This window comes from Trichosurus vulpecula, chromosome 5, assembly GCF_011100635.1.
Source record: "Trichosurus vulpecula isolate mTriVul1 chromosome 5, mTriVul1.pri, whole genome shotgun sequence".
NCBI classification, from domain to species: domain Eukaryota; kingdom Metazoa; phylum Chordata; class Mammalia; order Diprotodontia; family Phalangeridae; genus Trichosurus; species Trichosurus vulpecula.
Genome location: NC_050577.1, coordinates 284,791,815 through 284,813,484, shown reverse-complemented (window position 1 = coordinate 284,813,484; position 21,670 = coordinate 284,791,815). Strand labels below are relative to the sequence as shown.

General features: G+C 38.4%; 1 protein-coding gene across 3 annotated transcripts in view; it reads right to left on the bottom strand.

The window, feature by feature from the left end:
* The window catches only part of CNTN1 (contactin 1), a 308,476-nt gene that overhangs the window by 67,618 nt on the left and 219,188 nt on the right, over positions 1-21,670 (bottom strand). For all 3 annotated transcript variants that reach the window (XM_036759469.1, XM_036759470.1, XM_036759471.1), the window contains one exon: positions 14,312-14,382. In XM_036759469.1, the coding sequence (XP_036615364.1) occupies positions 14,312-14,382 (71 nt within the window). The remainder of the gene's footprint in view (positions 1-14,311; positions 14,383-21,670) is intronic.

Sequence of the window (21,670 nt, the reverse complement as noted above, 5' to 3'; positions counted from 1 at the left end):
CAGACTAATAGAAGCTTGGAATGCTCTACCACAACTTGGGCACAAATAGTCCATGTGAACATTTGGGGTGGATACTCCAAACTTGCGCATCCTGCATTTCCTTTGAGCTGTTTCAATTCTGCTTTGCTCATAGAGTACAGCACCTTCTCTGATTGTTTCAACAATCCAGCTAGTAGCTGTTGTGGGGATGAAGGACCAACACAAGCCCAACAACAAGCAAGCTACCAGCACGCTGCAAAAGCCCAGGTTCTTTTGATCTGCTTTACTAAGGAAAGCAATGTTAAGGGGTTGATAAGTTTACTTTAATTTAGCATACAAATAATATTAACTTAGTTCAGAGGAAAAAGCCAGCACCCTGAACTTTGGAACAAATACAAAAAAATTGCAAACATCGACAGACAGACCTTGTCTGATTCAAATCCCAATACATAGTTACCAGAATTTAACAAAGTCCCAACATCCGGGTTACAAGGTGGAGGGGCTCTTAGCTACAGCTGCCCTGAGTGTCCCCATCAGTGTGCACCACCAAGAGTGAGAGCCCTGCGCAAATGACTCTGTTCTTCTCTTCTTGTGGTGTTTCAGACATCATCAAACGTCATCTGAATGACCAGAACTTAGGCTCCTACGCTGGCTCTTGAGTTAGCACCTCCCCTTAGAACCCTGGGAACTTCACACCCATACAGGCTTAGCACCTAATAGGGGTTTGGGCCTGGGGCTTAGCACCTAGTAAGACTCAATGAAATACACTGAATTAATCAAAGGAAACAAAAGCCAAACTCTTCAAGGGCACTTGGTTGAACTGAGTGCTAAGAGCCCATTTTGCTTACCAACACACTGATGTGGGAATGTCATGGTGAGTGGTCCTGTGCCAATGTTTTCCATGTCACACAATCAATTCCAAAGTTCCTGAGACAGACCTTGAGAGTGTACATGTATCACTTCTTCTAAACCACCACGTGAATTCTGGCCCTATGTGAGTTCTCCATAAAATAGTCTTTTTGGCAAGCGTATGTTGCATTCAAACAATGTGGCCAGCCCATCTGAGGTGCTCTCTCTGAAGCAGAGTTTGAATGCTTGATCTCATTGTCTGATACCTTATCCTGCCAGGTGATCTTCAGAATCTTCCTAAAACAATTCAAATGGAAGTTATTCAGTTTCCTGGCATGGCACTGGGAGGCTGTCCAGGTTTCAAAGGCATTCAACAATGAGATCATCACAACGGCTCTGTAGACCTGCGGTTTGGTAATCAGACTAATACTTCTTCTCTCCCATACTTTCCTTTGGAGCCTGCCAAACACTGAGCTAGCTCTGGAGATGCATGCCTCAACCTCATTATCAATGTGTACATTCCTGGAAAGTACACTACCAAGGTAAATGAACTTATCCACAGCATTCAAAACTTCTCCATTAGCTATAACTTATGGTTCCACATGTGGATGGTGTGGTGGTGGCTGACAGAGCACCTGTGTTTTCTTGATGTTAATTGTTAGGCCAAAATTAGCACAAGCAGCAGAGAATTGATCCATACTTCATTGCATCTCAGCTTCAGTGGCTGCATTTAGTGCACAATCATCTGCAAACAGAAAATCATGCACCAACACTCCCTCCACTTTAGTCTTGGCTTGTAGCCTTTTCATGTTGAAGAATTTACCATCAGTGCAGTGGCTGACCTTGATGCCGTGTTCATCCTCATTGAAAGCATTTGACAACGTGGCTGCAAACATCATGCTAAAAAGCATGGAAGCAAGCACACAGCCTTGTTTCATTCCATTGGTGACTGGGAAGGCACGAGAACATTGTCCATTGTTTAGAACCCAGGCAACCATGCCATCATTAAATTGATGTACAATGCTGGTGAACTTCTCCGTGCAACCAAATTTTGACATAATATTCCATAAGCCCTCACAACTAACATTATCAAAGGCCTTGGTCAGATCTAAAAACATTGTATACAGACCTTTGTTCTGCTCCTGGCATTTCTACTGGAGTTGTTAGGCAGCAAATGCCATATTGACTATTCCTTGGCCCTTTCTGAAGCCACACTGGCTCCAGGTAGATGACCATCTTCTAGGTGAAGCATAAGCCTATTAAGGAAGACTCTGGCAAGAATCTTGCCAGCAATGACTAACAGAGAGACTCCCCCTGTGATTGTCACAGGACAATCTATTTCCTTTACCTTTATAGAGATGGACAATGGAGGCATCCTTGAACTCCTGGAGGATAACCTCCTCTTGACATATAATCTGGAAAGTTTCAGTCAGCTTTTGTATGATCAGTGGACCCCCTTCCATGTAAATAGCAGCTGGAATAGAATCAGCACCAGGTGTTTTGTCACATGAGAGGGGCCTAATGGCATTCAAAAATCTCTTCTTCAGTTGGAGCTTCAGGTACGGTGGGATTGACTTCAACCTGAGGTAAATGGTCAATGGCTTCAGCATTAATTAATGATGGTCTGTTGAGAACACTATGGAAGTGTTCAGCCCATCTCTTCAGGATCATTAGTACATAATAAGCACAGTGAAGCAAAATAAATCAACACTGTGGCAATGTCTGAAAATGTATGTCTCATTTTGCACCTCTTGCTCATCACCTCTTCCAGGAAGTAGGAGGTATATGGTTAATCATAGGACTTCTAAAGTCATGTTTGATCACTACATTGATCAGAGTTCTGAACTTTTCCCAAGTTGTTTTTCTTTACATGAACATGGTCATTATGTACATTTTCTTTTTTTTAATTTAGTATTCTACTTTTTCCCCAGTTACATTTAAAAAACAATTTTTCATATTCATTTTTAAAACTTGGAGTTCCAAATTCTCTCTCTTCCTCCCTCTTCTAACCCCCATTGAGAAGGCAAGCAATATGATATTGGTTATACATGTGTAGTCAGGAGAAAAACTTCCATGATAGTCATGTTGTGAAAGAAAATATAGACAAAAAAAATCACCTCAAGAAAAATAAAGTAAGAAAAAAAGTGTGCTTCAATCTGCATTCAGACACTCTCAGTTCTTTCTCTGGGAAGCGAGAGTATGATAAGTCCTGTCCTTCAGTGTTGCCTTGGATGTAGCAACTGTATTGATGAGAATAGCTAAGTTATTTGAAGTTGATCATCTTACAATATTGCTGTTACTTTGTACATAGTATATTTCACTTTGCATCTGCCTATGTAAGTTTTTCCACTTTTTTCTGACACCACCCTGTTCATCATTCTTTCTTTGGATGAGAAAGGCAAGGCAATTGGGGTCAAGAGACTTGTCCATGGTCACATAACTAGTGTCAAGTGTCTGAAGCCAGATTTGCACTCAGGTCCTCCTGACTCCAGGGTCAGTGCTCCATTCATTGTGCCACCTAGCTGCCCCTATCATTTGTCATAGTAAAATAGTATTCCATCAAAATCACATACCACAATTTCTTTAGTCATTCCCTAACTGATGGGCATCCCTTCAATTTCTAATTTTTTGCTACCAGAAAAGCGAGACTACAATTATTTTTGTACATATATACCTTTTTCTTTTTTTAAATCTCTTTTGAGATACAGACTTAGTAGTGGTATTGCTAGGTCAAAATGTATGCATGGTTTTATGGCCTTTGGGCATAGTTCCAAATTGCTCTACAGAATGGGTGAATCAGTTCACACCCTCACCAACAGTGCATTGTCTCATTTTTCCCACATTCCCTGTAACATTTGTCATTTACCTTTGCTCTCCTATTAGTCAATCTATTAGCTATGAAATAGTACCTCAGAATTGTTTTAATTTGCATTTCTCTAATCAATAGTGAGAGTATTTTTTCATATGGCTATAGATAGTTTTGATTACTTTATTTGAAAACTGATCATTTGATCATTTGTCAATTGGGGAATGGCTCTTATTTCTATAAATTTGACTTGGTTCTCTATATGCTTGAGAAATGAGGTCTTCACCAGAGAAAATTGTTTGAAATTTTTTCATAGTTACTATTGCTAACTATTTCCCTCCATGCTATTCCTCCTCTGTTTATTCTCTTCTCTCTTTCTTCTTCCCCTGTCCCTTCTCAAAATGTTTCGGGCCACGTTAGAGCTGAGCCCTGTCCTCCTCGGACCTCCAGGCCCAGGGGCCTGCTGAGATAAACTCGGGGCTTTGAGATGTGGGCGGAGCCAGGAGGAGGGGTCTCGCCTTTGTTGCCTCCCTAGCGATTCCAGGTCTTTGCCCAGACCTGCCTGACCGCATGGAACTTCCGGCTCTCTGGGATTGCCAGAGCACGTGGAGTTTCCGGTTCTTTGCCTGGACTGCCTGACCGCAGGGGGCATCGGGTTAGTGCGGGAAGAGAAGGGGAGGAGAGTAGGCGGAGTCGGGGCGGTCCTAGCACCCAAGTATATTGATTTTTACCTGTCCTTCACCCACGTAACCAAAGAATGTATCTATGTCACTAAAGATATAAAATGCTGCTTGCTGAAATAATAAATGGAGTCACTCACCATCTTCTCGGCTCCCGCCCCATTCATTGTCCGCGAGATCAGGTCCTTTGCTTAGGCAAAGGCCTGGGGCTTGGGGGGAACCCCGAGTATAGGTGCGAGGCTTCGGGAGCCCGTAACAAGTGGCGCTCAACGTGGGCCCGCGGCATCAAAAGTGTTTTGCTTTTGACTATCCCCTCCTCCAATCTGCCCTGCCTTCTGTCTCCCAACCCTTCTCTTATCCCCTTCCTCTCCCACTTTGCTGTAGGGTAAGATAGATTTCTATGCCCAATTGAGTGTGTATGTTATTCCCTCTTTTGAGCCAATTCAGATGAGTGTAAGGTTCACTCACTCCTCCTCACCTGCCCACTCTTCCCCTTCACTGTAAAAGCTTTTTCTTGTCTCTTTTATGTGAGATAATTTACACCATTTTATCTCTCTCTTTTTCTTTCTCCCTTTCTCTCACCCCTTAATTTTATTTTTTAGATATCATCCCTTCATATTCAACTCACACCTGTGCCCTCTATCTATATGTACTCATTCTAACTACCCCAATAATAAGAAAGTTCTTATGAGTTACAAATATCATCTTCCCATTCAGGAATGTAAACAGTTTAACAGTTTCTCTTTCTTGTTTATTTTTTTATGCTTCTCTTGAGTCTTGTATTGGAAAATCAAATTTTCTATTCAGCTCTGGTCTTTTCTCAAGAATGCTTGAAATTCCACTATCTCATTGAATATTCATTTTTCCCTTGAAGAGTTATACTCAGTTTTGCTGGGTACGTGATTCTTGGTTGTAATACTAGCTCTGCTGCTCTCTGTAATATCATATTCCAAGCCCTCTCATCCTTTAATGTAGAAGCTGCTAAATATTGTGTTATGCTGACAATAGCTTCAATTTTCTCCTTGACCTGGGAACTCCAGAATTTGGCTATACTATTCCTGGGAGCTTTTCTTTTGGGATCTCTTTCAGGAGGTGGTTGGTAGGTTCTTTCAATTTCTATTTTACCCTCTGGTTCTAGAATATCAGGGTAGTTTTCCTTGATAATTTCTTGAAAGATGATGTCTAGCCTTTTTTTAAAAAAAAATCATAGCTTTCAGGTAATCTAATAATTTTATTCCCTCTCCTGGATCTGTTTTCCAGGTCAGTTGTTTTTCCAATGAGATATTTCACATTGTCTTCTATTTTTTTTCATTCTTTTGGTTTTGTTTCTTGATTTCTCATAAAATCATTAGCTTCCATTTGCTCCATTCTAGTTTTTAATGAATCGTTCTCTTCAGTAAACTTTTGGACCTCCTTTCCCATTTAGCCATTTGGCATTCTTCTCCTCATTGGCTTTTTGAACTTCTTTTACCATTTGGCATAGTCCATTTTTTAAACACTCTTTTCTGTCCTGGAACTGTGAGGACTGCCCCCCTTCCTGTGGCCACAAGCTTCGCTGTGCTAGCACTTATCTTTGCCCTGAAACTGCCACCCCAAGACTGTAACCTGGATCTAAGTATGGGCAAAGCATCAGAGTCCTGTCCCAGTGCTAGCAAAAAGACCTCTGCAATCTCTTTCTGACCAGTTGTTCGACCCCCTGTAAGCTGAGGGCTCCGGATGCAGGCACTGCTGCTACCACTACTGATTCAGTCACTCCCAAGGCCTGCTCCTGGTTTTCTGGGGCAGGGCTGTACTAGCATGCCTGTGATAGACTATGCTACACTCTCCTCCAGGTGTGATACACCTTTCCTGCTGTTTCCAAGATATCCTGGATTGGAAATTTGTTTTACTCAATCTTCTTGAGGATTATGCTGCTCTAGAATTTGTTTGGAGTTATTTTTAAAGGGGTTTGGGAGAGAGCTAAAGTGACCCCTGCCTTTACTCTGCCATCTTGCCCCCCTCCCATTCATGTACATTTTTTCTCCTGGTTCTCATGTCACTGAATGAGGTCATACAAATTTTCCTGAGATTCTCTGAATTCTTCATATTAATAATTTCTTACATCAGAATATTACATTATATTCATATAATATGATTTTCTCAGTCTTTCCCTGGTTAACAGACATCTCTTTTGTGTCTGGTTCTTTTCGCATCAACAGAAACATCTAATCTTCTAAGATTATCTTTATCCTTTTTCTGCACTCTCTCACAATCAAAGGGATCTTATTCCTTATTCCTCCAATATGTTTATGTGGTGATATTTTATACTTAGATTATGTGACTTATTTGGAGCTTACTATGGTGTGTGATGTGAGATCTTGGTCTAAACTCAATTTCTGCTGGACAGTTTTACTGAAATTTTTTCTCTGATAGTCAATAATTGTACTCTTTGGGTTCATCAAACACCATGCCACTAAGTATGTGTGTTTGTTTCTGTATGCTGTGTAACTAACCTTCTTTCACTGACTAACATTTCTATTTTTTGCCAGTACCAAATAGTTCTTAATAATTATTATTTTGTAGTATAATTTAATATCATTTAATTAAAAAAAGTAATCTAAGTAGCATTGTTGCTTTTATTATGTTGGCCCAGCCAAACCATAGATAATTGATAACTCTCTAGTTATTTAGGCCCATTTTTATTTCATAGACAGCAGGGTTTTTTAAAAGTTGTATTCATGTAATTTCTATGTGTATTTTGATAAATGGACTCCTAAATGTTTAAAACATTATGTAGTTATTTTGAATGGAATTTCTTTCTGAATCTCTTCCTGCTTGATTTTGTTGGTTATAGACAGAAATACTAATGATTTAGATTGGCTTATTTTATATCCTTCCAGTTTGCTGTAATGATTTCAGTTGCTTATAGTTGACTCAATGAGTTCTCTATCTAGAAATAGGTAAATAAATCTATTATCTGCAAAAATTTCTCTTTTTCTATGCTTTGTCCCTTTGTTTCAATGCTTTAGCCAGATTTTCTAGAAATATGTTAAATTATAGTAGTGATAATAAATATCTTTGCTCTTATTTAATCTACTTTACCTCTTAATCTAATCCTGTCTCTTAGATTTAGAAACATAGGAAACCTATTAGAAACAAGCTCATTTAACCTTATGCTCATATATTTTTAATAGAAATAGACATACTTTGTTAAAATCTTTAAAAGTTCTTACTGTAATCATGTGATTTTCTTTTGTTATTAACAGAAGTTACTATAATTTTCCTAATATCCTTTCAACTTTGAATTCCTGGTATAAATATTATCTGATCATAACCTACAATGTTGTTGATATATCACTATTACCTCTTTGCTTATGCCATTATTTTATATTTAAAAGTTGTATTGATATTTGCTATATTGGCCTACAGTTTTCTTTCTCTGAAACATCTCTCCTGGATTTAGGCATCAAAACCATTTCTGTATCATGGAAGGAATTTGATAGTATCCTTCATTTTCCTATTTCAAACAATATGTATGATGTTAAAATTGACAGTTCTTTCAATATTTGATGGAATTCACTTTTAAATTCAGTTGGCCCTGAATTCCACCCCCCCCCCCAGAAATTCATTTATCACTTTGTGCATTTTCATTTTTGAAAGGTTTTAGAGATGTAAAATTTCCCCTATGGACTGTTTTGGCTTCATGGCAAAAGTTATATTATTTCAATGGGATTTTCTTTGATGAAATTTTCAATTGTTTCTACCATTTGTTCTTTATCTTATCAGGTGTTTAGGATCAAGTTTTTAGTTTTTCATTAATTTTAATTCTTTCTTCCATGCAATGTTATTAAAAATATTTCCATTGTCTTGTGGTTGATAGAGGATGTGTTTTGTCACAGTTTCTACTCCTGAGTTTTCTTTAACTTATTTGAAGCATTTTTTTTAATTTGAAGATTTTACTGAGTCTATTATTTTAACTCTCAGTGAATCTTTCTGTTTCAAATGTGTTTCTTTTTGATAATATACTGTTGGGTTCTGCTTCCTAATCCATTATGTTCACTTCTTCCATTTTTAAGATGAGTTAATTTCATTCATACTCATGTTTACAAAGTCAATTGTGTATTTCCCTCCATTTTATCAATTTATACATTTTCCTCTCTTTGAGTTATGTGAAGGGAGATAATTACTAATAGAGATGGAGTACCATTTTACCCCTGCTAATAAGGGATAAGAATAGTTCACCTTCCACTGGCCCAGAAACATACACAGAAGTATATACTACAAAGTAAAAGAAGAGAGGTGAACTGTACATGCAGTGCTCAGTGAGGATAAAATTAAAGAAGGAGAAATAGACAAAACTATTATTATTTTAAAGGTAAAAGGAGCAAAAAAGTATATGATAGCCTCATACAACACCTCCATTACAATTATGAATTTAAGTACCATATATAAATTAGAAAGTCAACAGTCAGTCAACAAGCATTTATTAAGAACCTACTATGATAACCAGTTAGTAAACATTTATTAGGAACCTTCTATGTCCAAGGTACTATTTTAAGCAATGGGGGTACAAGCGAAGATAAAAGACAGTCCCTGTTCTCAAGGAACTCACAGTATAATGCAGAAGGCAACATATAAATGCTTAAATACCAAAAAGCTATATATAGGTAATAAACTGGAAATAAATCAAAGGAGGGAAAGCACTTGAAGTAAGAGGACTAGGGAAAGATTTCCTGTAGAAGATGGGATTTTAGCTGGGACTCTAAAAAAGCAAGGAAAACCAGCAGATAGAAATGAGGAGGGAGGGTATTCCATTCATGAAGCACAGATAGTGAAAATCTCAGACTCAGGCAGTTCAAAGAACCTCCTTGTTCCTTGTTCAAAGAACAGGCAAGGAAACCAGTGTTACTGGATCACAGACTATGTGCCAAAGTGAAAGGTGTAAGAAAAATGGAAAGGAGGAGTTTCAGGTTATAAAGGGCTTTACATGCCAAACAGGATTTTATATTTTATCCTGGAGGCTACAGGGTGCCACTCAATTTTGAGCTGGGAGAGGTGGGGAGAGGACCTGGTCAGAGCTGACCTTTAGGAAGCCTTAGAGATTGATCATAAAAAAAGAAACTGATTTTAAATGGAGGCAGTGGGGGGGGTGCAGTAGGGAGAGAGTAAAGAGTCAAGGGTGACATGTAGGTTGCAAGCCTGGGTGACTGGGATGACAGAAGTATCCCCAGGAGTAACAAGGAAGTTAGGAAGAGAAGAGACTTTCCGGGGGTAGATGATGAGATTAGTTTTGGACATGTTGAGTTTAAAGTTTATGGAATACAAATTGAGATGTACAATAGGTATTTAGAAAGAACAGAGGTCAGTGTAGGGGTTAAGGCTGGATTTGAGAATCATCAGGGCAGAGATGATCATTGAATCCATGAAAGTTGATGAGATCACCAAGTGAAATAGTATAGAGGAAGGAGAGGAAAAGGCCTAGGACAGAGTCCTGTAGGATACCTATCTTTAGCAGGTATAACATGGATATAAGAAGGAGACTGAGACGGGGTGGTCAAAAAGGTAGGAGAACCATAAAAGTAACAAAAAGTAACACAAGTAACAAAAACCCAGAAAGAAGAGAATATCAAGGAGAAGAGGGTAGTCAACAATGTCAAACCCTACACAGATAAAGAAGGATGGGGATTAAGAAAATGTCATTAGATTTGGCAATTAAGAGATCATTGGTAATATTGCAGAGTGAAATTTTGATTGAATAATGAGAACAGAAGGCAGACTATAGACTGAGAAGCCAGACTAAATCATTTCACTTATGTGAGTGAAGAAAGTAAGAGGAAAGGAAATGGAAGCACCAATTTTAGACATCTTTCTCAGGGAGGTTAGCCACAAAAGGCTATATGGGATATATACGGGATATGAAATAATGGATCAAATGAGGGTTTTTTAAGGATGGTAGGGGTGTACATGTGTGTGTTTGTAGGCAGTAGGGAAGCATCAGGAGAGAATGAAGATAAGTGAGAGGGTAGGGCAATCTGCTGGAGAAGACAGGATTGAGAGAGATCACTTGTGTCAGTAGAAAGTTTGCCTTCGCAGGACGGGCCATGTCATTGCATAAGAAAGAGGTAATGGTGAAGAAAGTAGCAGAAGGGATTTGATGGGTGATGCAAGATGATGAAGAGGGGAGAAAAGGGAGCTGTAGGCAAATAGCCAGATTTTTTTCAGTAAAGTATGAGGCAAATTTCTCACCTGAGAAGATAAGGGAGTGGTCTGAAGGGGGTTTTAAAGATTTGGAAGAGACACTGTATTAAGTGTTATAGTAAGTTAATTAGGGAAGTGTAAAATGATTGTCTTTGAGCCACAAGTCACCAGTTGAGATTATGTAACACAAATCCATAGTGGACCCAGTCAGTACAGCTTTGTAATTTTTTCATATAAAGGATGGAAGAAGTAAAAGTGATCCAAGGCTGAGGGGGAGCAGGACAAGACTACAGATATGATAAGAAGGAAAGAGACTTAAGAGAAAAGAACAGTATACAGTTTAACTTGTTCACCAATACAGGGAAGGGATGAGAATGTAGCTATGTTTCAACAATCCGGTTAGCAGCTGTTATCGGGGTGAAAGACCAACACAAGCCCAACAACAAGCAAGCTACCAGCATGCTGCAAAAGCACAGGTTCTTTTGATCTGCTTTAGTAAGGAAAGCAACGTTAAGGGGTTGACAAGCTTACTTTAATTCAGCATACAAATATCATTCACTTAGTTCAGGGGAAAAAACCAGCACCCTGAACTTCAGAGCAAAATACAAACAAATTACAAACATCAATAGACAGATCTTGTCTGATTCAAATCCCAATACATAGTTACCAGAGTTTAACAGTCTCAGCATCTGGGTTACAAGCTGGAGAGCTCTTAGCTACAGCGGCCCTGAGTCTCCCCATCAGTGTGCACCATCAAGAGTGACAGCCCTGCGCAAACGGCTATGTCTTCTCTACTTATGGTATTTCAGACGTCATCAAATGTCATCTGAATGACCAGAACTTAGGCTCCTATGATTGGCTCTGGAGTTAGTACCTCCCCTTAATTAGCCCCACCTTCGGCCCCATCTTAGTTACCAATCCACACCCACATAGGTTTTACACCTAATAGGGGTTTGGGCCTGGGGCTTAGCACCTAGTGAGACTCAATGAAATACACTGAATTAATCAAAGGAAACAAAAGCCAAACTCTTCAAGGGCACATGGTTGAACTAAATGCTAAGAAGCCATTTTGCTTACCAACACAAGCTAGTACAGGAAAGTACTGATAGGGTCAAAGGACTGGAAATCATGGTATGGATGAAGAATAGAGTTTAGGGTTATAGGACATTAGGAGAGGTGGAATGGAAATAGATTGTGATTAGATAAGGGAATTTCAGAGTTCTTAAACACGGAAATGGTACATCTTGGGTGATGGCAAAATGAAGGGCATGACCATCATCTTATGGTTGAGGTGGGGTGGAGGAGTAGGTCTGAGCAAGTTGGGCTAGGGTTTTGAGGGAATGTGTATATGTATATTTATGTTAAAATGTGTCAATTTGTATATGTCAATATGAGGGCAGGAACTGAGGAGAGAAAAACAGGTAGTGAACTTATTTAGAAAGAAGGGGAATGTCCTGGAGGCTGGAAGACAACAGCCACCACAATTTTGATTGGGTAATAGATATAGACTGAGTGAACCTCAAAGGAGAAGAGGTCACTGAGTGATGGTGATACTGGGAATGGAAATGGTGAGCAAGAAGTATTCCAGAAGACAAGGGAGCTTTGGTAATGTAGAAGCTCCAGATTCAGGAAACAGAGGCAAGATTACTGGACCCTGAGGTACACTGACCTCATCGTCAATTTTGTACGGGTATTTTACCTGGACTCATACGAAAGAGGTGATTGGGAAAATTGAGGACATAAGCTGCAATGTAGTACCACACATCTTAAAGTTATTATTTTCCATTCATTCTACAAGAAACATTTGAGAAAAATATTGAATTTTTTCTCCTATATATTTTTCAGAGTCTCTACTGACATTGAAGAAGCTCTCTATAGTCTCTGGCATGGTAGATAATATAAGTAACTCCCTTTCTTTCTCTGTCTCATTGTCCCCATTTTAAAGTGGTGGTAACTGAGGCAGACAGTGACTCACCCAGGGCCACAGAACTAGTAAGTGTCTGAGGCTCAATTTAAATTCAGAACTTCTTGATTCTTCCTGTATCTTCCTGAGATATAGCACACTAGCCACTGCACCACCTAGGTGCAAGTCATCAGGTAAATATACTTTTACCAGACCTTGATAAGAACCCTCCATCTCCATTTGAAATCAATCCAGAAGTATAAAACTCTTTTCTCATACATTTTAATGTCATCATCTGAAGCCATTAAATTTTATAAGTAGCAGTCATGAAAAAGTTACTTATGAGCTCAAAATTTTCACTTTATTGTCCAAGATGTGACAATTCATAGCATTGTTTTCTGGATTGCTCTTGAAAGTATTTTTTGCACTGATGTGAATTTTCAGATTATGTTACATAATCAGGCTTTCAAAGTATTAGTAGTTTATATACCTGGGAAGATAGTATAAATCTCTGTTGTTAATGTCAGGTCAAAAATGGTAACCTCCATTTCTTCCCAAGATACTGATTAAATGATCTCTCATACGTGATGGCACATGAGTATCTACACTAAGATTCCTCAGAGGAAAAGCAACTGTCTCTTCCTGAGAGAGCCCATTCCCCATTCTTGATAAAAAATCTCATATCTACTATGTAGTTCCAAGTATTCAGTTGTCCCTACATATTATATTTTTCTATATTATATTTTTCCACCTTCTGACATTGTGACAAAGAAAAAGTTTCACCTTTGCCTCTTCAAATTATTTTTCTTCCTGATTTTTATTTTATGTTTTTTTGTGAAGAAGCAGTGCAGACATTCAATTTATGGGGGAAAAAACCTTTACAATAGCTCTCATTTATGTAATGCTTTATAATTTCCAAAGCACTGATAGAAAAAGCAATTATTATTCCTATCGTATAGCCCATGTCTAAAATAACTCAATGTGATTGATTTATCAATTTGACATTCTAAGGCAAAGAAGAATGAAGGATAAGAAAATACATTTTGAACATCCATGGTTTTGAAACCCTCCTATATGTTTATTAAAAATTATATAACAGGTGTGAGTGTTCCTGTGAGCACTACACCCGCTCTCCCAGAGAGCGTAATAAAATGCCTTCCTCTGCCCACTCTGGTCTTGAATTCTTTGGGTATGAATGGGCAAATCACATGGATTTTCCTAAGGTCAAGTGAAGGGAAGCAACAGGCAGCAGAAGCTCGCCAAGCTTACTCCTGGATCTTGTCTTGGGGTGTCCTGTGATCCCCATTGCGGTATTAAGAGGGCTACCACTCTGGATTACCTTGGGGAACCCTGTGGTCTGCACGGCCTTAAGGGGACATCACATGGGACTTCCGGCCCTGTCTTGGGAGCCTTGTGATCTTACTGCCATCCTAAGGGGCCATCACTTGCGTCTTCCTTAGGGTCTGACCCCTAGGAGGCCCTGTGATCCCCACAGATTAAGGGATGGCTACCACTTGGTCTTCCTCTGGGAGTCCTGTGGTCTGTACAGCCTTCCCTAGGGATTATCACAGGGTTCTTCTTCAGGACTTTGGCCCTGCCTAGGAAGTCCAGTGATCGCCAAAACCACGTTTCTCACAATTGTAAAAGAGAACAAGATGATTGTATAAGAATCTGCAAATATCTATATGTATATTTTGCTTTTTAAAAATTGAGTATTACTTTTAATAAATGCTTACAAAAAATAAAATCATTACCTGCCAAAAAAAATTATATAACAATTTAAGGTCCTGGTAAAATTATCCATGGAACATATTATATTACTCCTTGATATTTCAATAAGTAAAATAGCACTCAAATTTACATATGGGTATGTAGGTTAATAATTATAAAACCACTGCATTTTTCATGAATACTTACCACCCATGTTATTGTCAATTCACGGTTGCTTCCACCTCCTCCTCCTACATCTGAAGGAGCCACATTAGGTGCTAAAATAACAAAAGAGATAAGCCATATCACTTTTTCTCCTAATTTCATTTATATAAAGCAAAACATATTGCTTGCTTAACCTTGGCAAGGCAAACTCATGGCTTACCCTAATACAATAATAATGACCTGAAATAGAAGTCACTGTTTGCTTTAAATTCAAGACTGGTTCTGTGGTTACATGAAATAAAGTGATTTCCCCCAACAAAGTACAGCATTACAAATTTAGTGGTATCAATTCTATTTCCTTTATACCAGACCTTCTTATTGTGAAATATTAAAACACATTATAAGGTTCCATATGTGATTCCAGCATTACCCACATTTCAAGAGCTTCAATCCAATTTAAAATATCCTTTAAAATACCCTAAAATTCATATGAATAAAACCAAGTAACTGTTTCATGGTATAGTCCATTTTCTCAGTTATTGAAGCTAAAAAAGTTTAAGGCATTTAAATTATTTTTTCCTAATATTTGCCATATGTTATAGGTTTCTTTTTTTATGAAGCAGATACATTAAATGTATATCTGTTAAATCTATGAATATTTATTAAACATCTGTTATGCATCAGACACAGTGCTATGTGCTAGGGATACAATGAAAGGAAAAAATAATCCCTTATTTTATTGAGATCACAGTCTAATCAGAGAGATAGCATGCAAAAAAACAAATAAAATCAATCAACCAATCAGCAAACATTTATTAAGCACCTAGCATGTACCAGGCACTATGCTAAGCAACGGGGATACAAAAAGAGGTAAAAGACAGTCTCTGCCCTTGAGGAGCTTACAATCCAATGGGGGAGACAACATGCAGACAAATATACACAAAGTCAGCTATACACAAGATAAATAAGAAATAATTAAAAGAAGGAAATCATTAAAATTAAGAGGGGTTAGGGAAGGCTTCCTTTAGGGATGAAACTTTAATTGAGACTTAAAAATACAGCAGGGAGGTCAGTAGTCAGAGTAGAGGAGGAAAAGCACTTCAGGCAGGGGGAACAGCTAAAGAAAATGCCCAGGGCTGAAAGAGAGAGTGGAATAGCCAGGAAGTCAATGTAACTTTATTGAAGAGTATGTACTGGAGAGTAAGGTGTAAGCAGGCTGGGAAGGCAGGAGGTGGCTAGGTTATGAAAGGCTTTGAATGCCAAACAGCACTTTGTATTTGCTCCTGGAGGCAAGAGGAAGCCCACGGAGTTTATTGAGTAGGGGTCCTGACATGTAGATGAGCATTTTAGGAAAATCGCTTCGGTGGTTGAATGAAGACTGAATTAGAGTAGGGAAAGACTTGAGGTAGGCAGACCCATCAGCAAGATGGTGCAGTAATCAAGGCATGAAATGATGAGGGGCCTGAACTAGAGTGGTAGCAATGTAAGACGAGAGAAGGGAGCATATTTGAGAGATGTTGTAGAAGTGAAATCAGGGGATCTTGGCAACATCTTGGAGTGAGAGATAGTGAAACCATGGTGACTTCTAGGTTGTAAGCCTGAGTAACTGGAAGGATGATGTTGCCTTTTACAGTAATAGGGAAGGTAGTAGATGAGAGTGTTTGGGTGAAAGTTCTATTTTGGACATATTGAGCTTCAAATGTCTACTGGATATACAGTTGGAGATGTCGGAAAAGCATTTGGCAATGGAAGGCTAGACATCAGCAGAGAGACTTGGTCAGGAAAAGTAGATTGAGAATCATTAGCATAAAAATGGTAATTAAATTCATCAGAGCTGTGAGATCACCAAGTGAGGAAGTACAGAGGGAGCACTGAAGAGGCCCCAGGACAGAGTCCTGAGGGATATCTGCAATTAGAGGGCATGATCTGGAGGAGGCTCCAGTAAAGGAGGAGTGAGTAGGTGGAGCCCAGATAGTGGAGTAAAGGCAAGGACTCACCTGAGATCTCCCCCAACACCTCCAAAGACCTTTAAAAATGACTCTAACCAAATTCTAGAGCAGCAGAACCCACAGAAAGATGGAATGACAAAAATTTCCAGCCTGAGACAACTTGGAAGGTTGGCAAGAAAGGTCTGTTGCAACAGGGTGAGAGAGGAGTGCAGTCCAGCACAGGCCACCCCAGAGCAGACTGGGCCCCAACAAATCTGGAGCAGGCCTCAAGGCGACTAAATCACTGGCAGCAACAGCAATTTCCAAATCTCTCAGCCCACAGACGCCAAAGAAGGTCAGCAAAAAAGGTCTGTCACAACTGGGAAAAAGCGAAGCATTTGCACAGCTCCGGCCCCAGCAAATGAGAAGCAAGCTTTGGAAGTGATTAAATAAGCAGTGGCAGTGGCTGCTTCTGGAGCTCTCAGCCCACAGAAAGTAAGGGGGGTCAAACAACTAGTCAGAAAGAAATTACAGGGGTCTTTTTGCTAGGACTGAGGCAGGACTCTACGGCTTTGCTCATATTCAGATCCGGGACACGGTCCTGAGTGGCAGTCCAAGGTCAAAGAGGAGCACTGGCATAACAGAGCTTGTAGCCACGGTAGAGAGGACCCTCTTCACAGTTTCAGGACAAGAAAAGAGTGCTTGTGGTTGCTTACAGACCAGAGCACAAGCCAGGAGAGGAGTAAACACATCTCCTTAAATCATGCCACCTTGAAAGAACTGGACACTTAGAGGTCCCTAGAAGTATCTCTGAAAACAGCTACACAAAACCACTGAAGCTTGGGACAGGATGCCCTCCACCTTGGAAGCAGAACCCTACTTTAACAAACAGTTAAAAGTCAAGTAATAGACTGGGAAAGTGATCAAACAATGTAAAAAAACTCACATTATAGAAATTCATTATGGTGACAAGGAAGATCAAAACACACACTCAAGAAATTTATGCTTCCAAGGTACCTATTTTGAGCTCTTTCCCCTAAGGAATTTATGTGTTATTTCCTTATAGATCTTACCTTCTACCACCTTCTTCTGTTGTGCCTCACTCTTAGAAATACCACTCCCTGGAGGTGGAGCAAAAATGGTGAAATAAAGGCAGCTACTCACTTGAGGCCTCCCCCAAAATCCCCCCCCAAACAACTTTAATGCCTCCAATCAAATTATGGAGTGGCAGACCAACAAAAGGTTGGGGTGAAACAAATTTCCAGCCCAGAAAAACTTACAAAGTTGTCAGGAAAAGTGTCTCAGCAGGGTGGTGGTAGGACCTGGAGCCCAGCACAATCCTTGCAATGTAAGCCATGCTAGGGTGCTAGCAGCAGACCCTGGAGGCAGTTCAGCAGTAGCAGCAGCAGCTTAGGGAGCTCTCTCTCAACCCACAGACAGTAAGAAGGTGAGACAACTTGTCAGGAGATTACAGGAGACCCTTGGCACTGGGGGTAGGATGCTGTCATATTACCCATACACAGTTCTAGGTCACAGTCTCAAAAGTAAGAGGAGCAGGGGTACAGGGGAATGGTTGCAGTTCCAGGGCACAGAAGATTGCTTCAGTTCACCCACAGACCAGAGCACAAGTCAGAAAGACAATGAGATCACCCCTCCTTAGATCATACCACCTTGGAAGAACCAAAAGCTTACAGACCACCAGGGCTAGCTCTGAAAACAACAGCAAGAAAAGCTGAAGCTTGGTACAGGGCCCTCTCCACCAAAGGAGCAAAGTCCAGTTTTAACATAAAGTTCAAAGTCAAGAAATGGTCTTGGAAAATGAACAAACAACAACAAAAAGAACCTGACCACAGAAAGATACTGTAGTGACAGGGAAGATCAAGATGGAAACTCATAAGAAGACAATGAAGTCAAAAGAGCTGCATGCAAAGCTTTAAAGAAAAAAGGTGAATTGGTCACAGGCACCACCACTACCACCACCATACCCCAAATCCTGAAAGAGTTCAAAAAGAACTTTAAAAACCAAATAAGAGAGGTAGAGGGAATATTGGGGAAATAAATGAGAGTGGTGCAAGAAAATTATGAAAAGAGCATTAACAGCTTGGTAAAGGAGGCACACACAAAAAAAAATACTAAAGAAAATAACACCTATAAAAGAATTGGCCAAATTCTTTAAAAAAAAAAAGGCCAAAAAATCCATTAAAGATAAGAACTCCTTAGAAAGGAAAATTGGCCAAATGGAAATGGAGGTTAAAAAGCTCATTGAAGAAAATAATTCCTTAGAAATCAGGATTGGGCAAGTGGAAGCTAATGACTCTGTGACACAACCAGAAACAATAAAATAAAGCTGAAAGAAAGAAAAAAGTAGAAGAAAATGTGGGAAATTTTTCACTGGAAAAAAAACTGACCTAGAAAACAGATCAAGGAAATATCATTTAAGAATTATTGGAATACCAGAAAGCCATGATCAAAAAGAGAGAGAGCCTAGACATCATATTTTAAGAAATTATCAAAGAAAACTGTTTTGATGTCCTAGAACGAGAGGGTATAATAGAAACTGAAGAAATCCATCAATCACATCCTGAAAGAAATCCTGAAATTTGAAACTCCCAGGAATATTATAAACAAATTCAAGAGCTCTCAGGTCAAGGAGAAAATATTGCAAGCAGGCAAAAAAGAACAATTCAAATATTGTGAAGTCACAATCAGCAACACACAAAATTTAGCAGTTTATACATTAAAATACTAGAGAATGTGATATTCTGGAGGGCAAAAGAGCTAGAATTACAACCAAGAATCTCTAGTCCAGCAAAAATGAGCAAAAAATATCCTTCCAGGGCAAATAAGGACATTCATTGAAATAGAGGACTTTCAAGCATTCCTGAAAATACCATAGGTGAAAAGAAAAATCTGACTTTCAAATATGACTCAAGAGTAGCATAAAAAAGTAAACATGAAAGAGAAATCATGAGAGATTCAATAAAGTTAGACTGTTTGCATTCCTACATGGAAAGATGATACTTGTAGCTCCTAAGAACTTTATCATTATGAGGACAGGTGGAAGGAGTATATATGGAAAGAAGGTACACATACGAGTTGCCTATGATGAGACTGTTTCTTTTTTTAATATTTTATTTCCCTCCAATATTACATGAAAAAACAACTTTAACTGTTTTTAAGTTTTAAGTTCCAAATTCTATTCTTTTCTCCCTCTCCTTCACCATCCCTCAAATGGTAAGCCATATGATATGGGTTATACATGTGCAATCATGTGAAACATATTTCCATATTAGTCATTTTGTGGAAGGAAACTCAAACCAAAAAAAGGAAAAATAGCATGCTTCAGTCTCTATCCAGACAGCATCAGTTCTTCCTCTGAAGATGTATAGCATTTTTCATCATGAGTCCTTTGAGATTATCTTGGATCATTGTATAATGTTCTCCTGGTTCTGCTCACTTCATTCTGCATATGATGAGTGTTTTTAAGTGAGAAAAAGGGATGCACTGGGAGAAGAGGGAAGAGATAGGTAGAATGGAGAAAATAATTTCACATAAAGGAGACACAAAATGAAGAGCTCTTACAGCAGAGGAAAATGGAGGTGGGTGAGTAATACTTGAACCTTAATTTTATTGTAATTGGCTCAAAGATGGAACTACATACACACTCAGTTGGATAGAGAAAAATTTCTTGGAAAAAAGGAAGGGGGAGTTAGAGAAGAAAGAGGCATAGAAGGGAGGGTCAGTTGGTGGGGAGGGAGATGGTCAGAAACAAAGCAGACTTTTGAGGAGGGACACAATTAAAGGAGAGAGAGAAAAGCGTAAACAAGGAGGAAAATAAGAACGGAGGAGTAACCGTAACTGTGAATGTGAATGGGAGTAATCCACTTATAAAACAGAAGTGGATCATAGAGTATATTAAAAATGATAATCTGACAATATATTGTTTATAAGAAACACATTCAAGTCACAGAGGTACAACCAGTAAAGGGAAGGGTCTGGAGAAGAATCTATTACACTTCAGCTGAAATTTTTTTAAAAAAAGCAGGGATAGTAATCATGATCTCAGATGAAGCAAAAGCAAAAATACATCTAATTAAAAAGGATAAGCAGGGAAATTACATTGTGTGAAATGGTACCATAGGCAATAAAGTAATATCAATACTAGACATATATGCAGCAAATGGTATAGCATCCAAATTCTTAAAGGAAAAGTTAAATAAGTCACAGGAGGAAATAGACAAGAAAACTATACTAGTGGGGGGACCTCAACTTTCCCCTCTCAGAACTAGATAAATCTAACCAATAAATAAACAAGAAAAAAGTTAAGGAGATGAAAAGAATTTTAGAAAACTTAGACATAATAGACCTCTGGCAAAAACTGAACAGAAATGGAAAGGAACATACCTTTTTCTCAGTGCTACATGGCACCTACACAAAAGGTAACCATTAGAAAAAAGTTGAGGACATAAAAACATCACAACCAAATGCAGAAAATCAAAAATATTAACTGCATTCTTTTTACGTTCAATAAAGAGTCATGGAAACATAGATTAATATTAATTGGAAACTAATCATCCTAAATAATGATGTAGTCAAAGAATAAATCATAGAAACAATCAGTAATTTCACTAAAGAGAATGACAACACTGAGACAACATATCAAAATTTATGGGATGCAGCCAAAGCAGTATTAGAGGAAAATTTATATCTCTAAATGCTTACATCAATAAAATAGACAAAGAGCAGATCGATGAATTAGGTGTGCAACTAAAAAAACAGAAAAAGAACAAATTTTAAAAAGCCAATTAAATACCAAATTTGAAATCCTGAAAACCAAAGGCAAAATTATTAAAATTGGAATTAAGAAAACCATTTAACTAATAAATAAAACTAGAAGCTAATTTTATGGGAAAAATAAAATAGATAAACCATTGATTAATTTGATCTTAAAAAGAGGAAAATCAAATTCACAGTATCAAAAATGAAAAGGGTTAAGGTTCCATCTTCACCAATGAAGATGAAATTAAAGCAATTAATAAAATAAATAAATATTTATAATAAATAAATAGAATATTTTGCCCAATTACATGCTAATAAATCCTACAATCTAAGTGAAATGGATGAATATTTACAAAAATATTAATTGCCCAGATGGAAAAAAGAAGAAATAGTATACTTAAATAACCCTATCTTAGAAAAAGAAATTGAACAAACCATCAATGAGCTATCCAAAAAAAATCCCTAGGACCAGATGAATTCTACCAAACATTTAAAGAACAATTAATTTTTAATACTATATACTTTTTTTAAAAATATGCCCAACAAATTTAGTGAGTAATCAAACCATTCCAATTCCAAGATACAAAATGGTGAGTACAGGAGAAGAGTGATGTCTTAGAAGAGAGAACACTACTGTGTACAGGAAAAAAAAAAAACAAACAAGGAAAACACCTAACATCAGCTGGCAGGGTTT